At 55.3% G+C, this 8001-nt stretch overlaps 1 protein-coding gene across 1 annotated transcript; it reads right to left on the reverse strand.

Annotated features, from left to right (window-relative positions):
- Window positions 1-2279: 2279 nt before the first annotated feature.
- Kncn (kinocilin) lies at window positions 2280-7360 on the reverse strand. The gene is made up of 4 exons (XM_010610222.2): window positions 7151-7360; window positions 6049-6117; window positions 5377-5451; window positions 2280-4413 (listed from the first exon to the last, which is right to left on the reverse strand). The coding sequence occupies exons 1-4, from the start codon at window positions 7299-7301 to the stop codon at window positions 4334-4336; spliced, it is 375 nt and encodes a 124-aa protein (XP_010608524.1). The 5' UTR covers window positions 7302-7360; the 3' UTR covers window positions 2280-4333.
- Between the last annotated feature and the right edge of the window lie 641 nt (window positions 7361-8001).

Raw genomic sequence — 8001 nt, forward strand, 5'->3', positions numbered from 1 at the left:
CTGGCTTCCTTTGTCCCTTGGATTGAAGTTGTCTGTTGCCTACTTCCCTCTGCCTCCTGCCTCACTTTGGGTCTAGGGGAGAGTGTGGAGGGCAGAGGGGTCCTAGAGCAAATTCCATAAGAGGGGAAAGATCAGGGCATAGCAGAGGGGGCCCAAGGCAGCCAGACACTGACACGTCTCCCCTTCTGCTGCGCCCTCTTTGTCTTTCTCACCTCTCTTTTCTCAAGGGCATAGGTCTGTTCCCTGTCTAGCACTGACCCCTGATCCCCCGCTCCCGCCCCAGCTCAGGGCTGTACTCATTAAGCGGCCTCTCCTCGTCCGCCTCCCTATAGCCTCCCCGAACTCCTGTATCCTTGACTTGCCTGAGGCTGTGCGTGGAAGCTCCTTGCCGTCCAACCCGGGAGCTGGGCCAAGTGCGGCGCGGTGCGGGGGGTGCGGCGCTGTGGGCCCGGGCCGAGCCGTGTGCAGAGCCCGGATCAGAGCCGGGAGAGGGGCACTGGGTGAGTGGGCGCCGCCTCCCTCCGCCGGCTCCCTTGGATCGGCTCCCGCGGTGGTGGTGGGTAGGAGGGGTGAACACTGTGCCCCGCCGCCTCTCACTCTCCCAGCGCCCGCTGCCCACCACGGCTGGGTGCCCAGAAGGTGCCTCCCGCCCCCAGCTCTGGTCCGCCTTCCTGGTCCCCTTAGCTCCTCTGTGTTCCGCGGTTTGCAAGCTCCCCAGCAAATAATTCCTGCCCTCCCACACGGTCTCGGCTGCGCTCCGCCGGAGCCCGGCCTGGGCAGAGCGCAAGCAGCGCGGTGTTGGGGGCTACAGGTGGTCCTGGCCCTGCCTTCAGCTTCCCTCGATTCCCAGTCCGCCCTGCAGGGACCTAGCGCTGTGTGGGCAGGGAGAGTTTTTCCAAGGACGACTTGCTGTCAGCGCCCCTTCCCCAGTCAACCTCCTCCAATCCTGCAACCTGGAAAGGGGTGTGGCTATGAGCCCCTATGGAGATGACTCTCTCCGGGTGGGATTTGTGGGAGCAGCTAGCAAGCCTGCGGCAGCCTAGGCGAGGGGTAGGACGGTGTGCTGGCAGGGGGCTGGCTCCAGGCAGGACTGTGTTGCAAGGATGCCTAGGGGGTAGGGAAGAGCCTGAGGCGCTGGCTTCCAGGAGGAGTTCCCCCCGGGGGGTCTCTCAGCTCACCCCTCTCGTTCAGCCACGCCTCTATTTACAAACCCCTTAGGTGTCCCTGTGACCGGGGCCCTTCCTCCTGAGTGGCCCTGGCAGCTTCCATGTGCAGACCAAGGCCCTCTATTTCTTGCCCCTTGCCCCAGCTGGAGGAATCCTTTAGTTACCTTCTCATCGCTGGGCTGAAATACCGGACACCTATACTTTGAAGGAGGAGAGGTTTATTTTGGCTCAGAGTTCAAAAGTTTCAGTCCAATTTCATAGGCTTAAGCACAAAAACGTCTCACGGAAGGGCCTGGGTGGCTGCAAGCGCTGCTCTTGCGCGTAGACTGGAGACTAAGAACCCAGCGTGAAGGGAGGAACTGGTGGGGGCAGGGGGACACCCTTCCAGGTCAGGCCCTCAGTGACCTGCTTCTTCCTACCAGATCCTGAGTCCTAACAGTAAATCAGCGATGTTGCCTTCCAAAGGCCCATCCCAAGAGCACATGAGGCCTTTGGGGGACATTCACCATCTAAACCATAACAGTCCTCCTACAGTTTGTCCCAGCACAGGTGTGACTCCAAGAGGCTGTCTCTGCTCACTTTCCACATCTAGTCCGCTGTTGTGTTCCCAGCACCCAGCCCTAGCTAGACACAGCCCGGCCCAGGTGTCGGATCACGATTACTGGACAGAGCCGATTTCCTTTACTGAACAGACTGCTGGAAGTCCCTGTCCATATACCGTGCCCGTGCTGGGTCACCGGAGGGTTTTATGGCCACTCTACCATGCCAGCCCCACCAGGTTGGCCCCACTGCCCCACTTCTCCAAACCTGATGGGGAGAGAAGGCAGGGGTCTCACATGGCCCACTTCTGTGATTCGGGGTGAAGATACTCTTGGGGAGACTGTATCCGGATATTCACCTGTACTGTGGGGAAGCGTATTTCAGAAACCCACAAGAGAGAAAAGACAGGACTCAGAGGTCCAGGCCCCAACAATTCCCATCTAGCTTTAAGGGTCTTTTAAACCCAGTTCTTCCTCAATGAATGACACTTTTACTATCTTATATGATCACTCTTTATTTTTATCTTATGTTTTAATTTTGAGTCAAGGTCTTGCTAAGTTGCCCAGGCGGGGCCTGAACTTGTGATACTCCTGCTTCAGCCTCTCAGAGTGCTGGATTTCAGGTGTGTACCACCATTCTGGGCTCATTCCTCAATTTATTCCACCCTGTCCCCAGCACTTCTCTATAGCTGGCCAATCCAGCCCCTGGGGATACCATGGTCCTGCCTTGGGGAGCTCATGGCTGAGAAGGGCTGATGGGGAGGTTGCTCTCCCCACAGCTCAGGCTCACATTCCCCACTCCCGCCTCCTCTGCCCTTGAATGCCTCTTTGGGGCACTGAGGTAAGGACTGAAGGTAGGTGGGAGGCCTCATTGATCAGGAGGAGCTTGAGTTATGTGCTCGTGATATACTGTTGAAGAAAAGGAGGAGGGAAAGGAGAAGGGACAGAGAACAGGTGGAGAGGAAGGGTTTAAAGGAGGGAGGAAGCTGACTCCCTTAGGCTAGAGGAACTAATCTCCACTGGCCAGCACTTGTAAAATTCATTTCCTTCTCATTGGCTCCCTCTGTGGTCAGGGAGTTAGGCCCTGTGGTCTATGTGGAGGACAGAACCTTGAGTGCAGAGAGAGAGAGAGGAGATCTGAATGCACAGCCTGGCCTCATGACTTGCCCTGGGGGACTGGACCAGTGGTTGCTCCTGCGGGGTCTCCGCTTTCCCATCTGTACAGTGAGATGGGCTCTGACACTTTTGGTTTGGTTTCTCCATATTCACTAGGTGCCTTCTGTGTGCCTGACCCTCAGCTCCCTTCTGAAGGCGGGGGTGGGGGTGGATGGGATGGTGGTAAATAGACCAGAGCCACGCAGAGGGAAGCCTGGGGGCTCTGGGAGCTCAAATGAAGTCTGGGGATGCTTCCAAGAAGAAGAACAAGAGTCATCTGCATTGATCCTGGAAGAATGAGTCTGTCCCAGCTTGTCTGGGTCAAACCATGACAGAAGCCACATAGAGCAGATGTTCCTATAGGGGCCAAGCAATGTTGTGAAGGCCACACAACACCTGGACGTGCAAGAGAGGAGCAAGGAGGGCTTGGGCCTCCACTCTCTGAGCCCTGTGACAGAGAGTGCCCTGTGTGATTCTCCAGGAAAGCCTAGGGGATGGGTTTTCCTCTAAACTTAGGCACTCATGCTCCGTGAGTGTCCTGTCCTGTACTAGGGACTGGAAAAGGGACAACATTCAGTAGACAGTCATTATGCGTAAGTAGACATAATAATTGCTTTGTGAAAAAGACTTTGAGCCTGCCTGCAGGGGTCAAGAAAGGAGGACTCAGGCTGGTGGAAGAGTCTGTGGTTAGGGGACTTTGAGTAGGGAGAAGGTTGACAGGCAGTGGGAACAGGGAGGGCTTCAGGATAAAGCCAAGGCCCAGAAGCACTAGGTGTTCAGTTTGTTAAGGAGGGGCGGGGAGGGTGGGAGAGAGGAGCCACAGTGTGCAAAGCCCGGAGTGGTGGAGTCAAACAGCAAGAATCCCAGGACAGGGCTCAGCTGGCGTGTCATGTTCTCTGATCCCATGCTAGGTGAGTGGCTCACCTGACTCCTGTCATAGTAGTGATCATTTTGTTCGTGTCTTGTCCCTCTTTGAGTCTCTCTCTTCCAAGCATAACTACGGCCTCTCTGATTCACCGCTGCTCAAGGCCTATCCCTGAGGAATTGCCCAGGACTTGCCGTTTTGAAAGGAATCTGGTCTCATTCCTACCATCCAGCTTCAAAGACTCAGAGCCAGGCTGGGGTGGGTGGGGTGGGGGTAGAGGATTCAGCTGGGGGCCCAGTCTGTGGTTCCTCTGGGCCTGTGGTTATCTTCGGTGGCCAGAATGAAGCAAGGGACTGGAACCTCACTGGGTGTAGTTGGGGTTCTGGGCCTCAAATTCCAGATAAATCAGGAGATCAAAAAGGGAGCAAAGCTGAGTTGCAGTACAGAAAGAAAAGCCAAGTGATGAGGGAAATCAGGGAGCCCCATGGGGCCTGCAGCAAGGCCTGTGGAATCTCTTCCGAAGAGGCTTGGCTGGAGGCGAATGCAGGTCTGGTGTTTCCATCTCTGAGACAGGGGTAGCAGGCAGGAAGGGTGAGCAGGGCAGCCCCTTAGCCTTCCTCGGTCCCTCGAGCTCCTGGCTTCAACTTCTCCAAGGTCCTGCTCACAGTGGACAGGCTGCTGCGGGCTCCTGGGGGAGAGAGCAGGACATGTGCTGCCTGGGGACTGATCCCCATGGAGTAGTTGGGGGCAGAGAAACCCAAAAGGACCTTGGGTCAGTGCCCAGTGACCCAAGGGCAGAGCTGGGATAGACGGGGAGAGGTGAGTCCTAGGGAGCAGTTTCAGTTCAGCAAGGACAAGATGGCCCATCAAGAAAAGTGCAGCACAGTGTGAAGAGAGGCAGGACTCTGGAGCTGCTGATAGCTTGAGTGCTGGTTCCACACTCCCTAGCTGTGGAACCTGTTGCTTGATTTCCCTGGGACTGTTGCCCCTTATAGAAACCGAAGCTGGGTACAGTGCCTCCCTCACATGGTTGTGAGAATTAAACAAGTTAATATATGTAAAGTGCTCTGGACAGTGTCTGGATATTCTGCTGAGTATAGACCATGGCAGAGTCTGCAGGCTTTGGGCCACTCCTGCCCTGGGATTTTCCAGTGTGTGTGGGATGGGAGGGGAGGGAGGAGAAGATGCCTGGTTTCAGGTATCAGCTCTGAGAGTTGGATTCCACCACCAAAAGGGGAATGGGGAAAATAAGCTAGGGCAACTCGACCTGAGCAAGGGTGATACAGTGAGGGCCTCCCGCCCCATTGTGGAGCCCCGAGGACGAACAAGAAGGGCTTGAGCATAGGGAAGAATTAGCTGGTGATGCTGCTTCCCCAGCTGGGGACGCCCCTCTGCATGGCCCCCTGAGGTTTTCCTTACAGGGTCCCACAAGGCTGCTGACCAAGGAAGAGAGATGAAAGACTCCAAAATTTCAGGAACAACTTTGTTCTTTCTTTCTTTCTTTCTTTCTTTCTTTCTTTCTTTCTTTCTTTCTTTCTTTCTTTCTTTCTTTCTTTCTTTCTTGGGGGGGGTGCCAGGAATGAACTTGGGTCCTTGCACTTGAGAGGCAGGCAGCAGAACCACTGAGCTAAATCCCCAGTATGGAACTTACCTTCTTTATTGCCATTGGTGTTGGATCTTCCCTCTCCATGGTCTGGCCCTGGGTTAGGGTGGATTCTCAGGCCTCCTGCAGGATGAGACGCCTGGTTGCTGAGCCATTCCCAAATCAAGCCCAGCTTGGCAAAGAACATCCTTCCTGCTGTCCTTTTCCGCTACATTCCTTTAAATCTACCACATGATCTGGGCTGGTTTGGGGAGGGCCAGAAGAAACAAGTTATTGAAGGAAATGGCAAAGTTTTAAGGAGGCTATGGTCCTGGGAAGCACTAGGAACATGCAAAGACCCTTAGGATCGAGGGAGTTTGGAGGCTGTATGTGCATTGCTGAGATGAAGTGGGAGCTGCTCAGGCATCCTGGGGTTCTAGTGGAGATAGAAGGTCTTTATGGGGCCTTCAGGATGAGATGGGGTTATCTGGGAGGCTGCGAAGGAATGGAAAAGCTTTCATGGAAGATGGGCTCCCTAGCTTCTGACACCTTTCTTGCAGGCAACAGACTGGATTCTGCCTCACTGTAGTCATGGCGACGCCTGCACAATACACATGCACAGCAGCTATACCAGACATTTCGAGAGCAGTCTCACACATCGGTTCACTCCGCACACAGTTGTGCTTGCACACGAGGGGTCCTTGGCAGAGGGTTCTGCTGGGGTTCAGGGAGAGGACTCACCTATTGAAGGCAGGACGTGGTCCAGGTTGAGCCGAGCCTTCAGGAAGGGGTAGGCGAAGATGAGGAGACCTGAAAAGAGAAACACAAAGGGGTTCTGTGATGGTGAAAGGATCTGGTTAATGTGAGGTGCAGAGGCTGTGGTGGGCTGTGAGCCTGGAGAACAGTTTATGGCGGTGATCTGGGTGTGCATGGGCAGAGCCCAAGTGTGCAGGATTGAACTGTGGGTGTGTAAATGGGAGCCAGTGAGTGCATGGGGAAGCTCCCCAGCACCCAAGCCTGGGTTGGGGGTCAGTGCTTATCTGGGGCAAGGGCTACAGACTGTCAAGGCCACAGGCTCTTGGGTTCATCTAGCCCAGGTAAAGAGGAGGTTGGCTTTATTGCTGTTTTAGCTGGCTGGAATCAGGCCTGGCTGATACCAATACCATCAGATCACCCTGCCCTCCCCTAGGACCCCTAGGGCTGGAATCAGTGGCTCCTCTGCATGCTCCTCCCTCTCCCCTCCTGGAGTGCAGAGTGGGTTCTGCCCTCCTGAATCCTGCTCCCCCTGAAACCAACTACTGTGCCAGAATTCTGGGTACAGATGCCTAGAGCCACCAGCTTGGGGCTCCATGCTCTGCTTTTGGCCCAGGGTGATGGGGTGGGGTGAAAGATGACATTCAGTGTCACCCTGGAGATGTCAGTGGGCCTGCCTCATATAGACAGATGGACAGTGGTACTGCTGAGCAAAGGAAACCCTTTGTCCGAGTTGAGCTGTTTTGCTTATCCCCACCAACCCACCTCAAACAGGCTGATGAATCCCACCTGTAACCAGGACAAACCCAAGAGCCTAGGGCTTGGGGATGTGGAGCCAGACACAGGTAGCCAGAAAGGAACGTGGCAATCAACTCTCACCCCACCCCACCCCATCCCCTCAACTGGGGGCTCCACCTCAATTCTCCCCTTCTGTACCCTGCATGGCCACCTTGCACAAATTTCTAGCTTTCATTCTCCCCAGCCAATTCCTGTGGATCCAGCTCACCCCACCATTTTCTGCTCACCTGAGCAGACCCCCGGTTCCCCACCAGAATCTCCTCCTCCCTACCCCAGCCTAGCCCCTGCTCACCCAGCCCAGCAGCACCAAGGAAGACACCGCCCACAGCAGCTGCGGCCTTGGACACGGACACGCCAATGATGATGCTGCCAGCCACCAGGCCGAGGGCCACACAGGCCAGCTGCAGAAAGTGGAAGTCTCCGCTGTTGATGGGGATGTCCATGCAGGCCTACCCAGACCACCTGTATCTGGTCCCAGAGGTCTCTGTCCTCTTGGATGTCCCCTTGTTGAAGTTCCACCTTCAGGGTGGGAGTTTCTGGGTAAGATTTTAAGAGTCTAGGCAGCTAACCTTTGGGTTTATCTACAAACTTATCCTATAGCTCTCCTAGGAGTTCCCAGCCCCACTTTGGCCTGGGTACCCCAGCTCACTCTTAGTTCCCCAAAGGGCACTCAAGCTGGAGGTCACGCCTGGGACTTTTGCCTGGCCAGATTTCTACTTTGGCTTTCAGAGTTCTAGGGTGCTGAGCCTGCTCCATGGGATCCTCCCTTCTTTCCAGGACCAGGAACTGCCTTGCCCTGGACATGCTGCCCTAGCTTTCTGGATCCTGCTCGATTGCTACTGAGCCTAGGCCTATTAAAGTTTAAAGTAGTAAGAGGCGGGGTGGGGTGCTGGTCCAGGCGACACATGTTCCTCTGAGGTGCAGGCAGCAGGAGGTGCTGAGTTATTCATGAGGTTGCAATGTGAGCCACTGCCTGGGTCCTGGAGACCCAATGGACAGTCAGTGCAGGTTCCAATGTAGGTTCCTAAGCAAGAAGAATGATCTGGTGGCTTCACATGGGGTCAGAGATCAGGGATGTGAGTGAGGGAATCCCCTGGTTACATGCTCACTCTACTTCCTCTGTCGTTTGGCCTGCAGGCGCAC

Source organism: Fukomys damarensis, unplaced genomic scaffold (genome assembly GCF_012274545.1).
Source record: "Fukomys damarensis isolate Sample0158 unplaced genomic scaffold, DMR_v1.0_HiC HiC_scaffold_23, whole genome shotgun sequence".
Classification (NCBI taxonomy): domain Eukaryota; kingdom Metazoa; phylum Chordata; class Mammalia; order Rodentia; family Bathyergidae; genus Fukomys; species Fukomys damarensis.

Coding starts and splice junctions, on each gene's coding strand:
- Kncn (XM_010610222.2), bottom strand. CDS start 7,301: ATGGACATCCCCATCAACAGCGGAGACTTCCACTTTCTGCAGCTGGCC. Junction 6,118..7,150: donor CCTTGGTGCTGCTGGGCTGG/GTGAGCAGGGGC, acceptor TTCTCTTTTCAG/GTCTCCTCATCTTCGCCTAC. Junction 5,452..6,048: donor CCACGTCCTGCCTTCAATAG/GTGAGTCCTCTC, acceptor CTCATCCTGCAG/GAGGCCTGAGAATCCACCCT.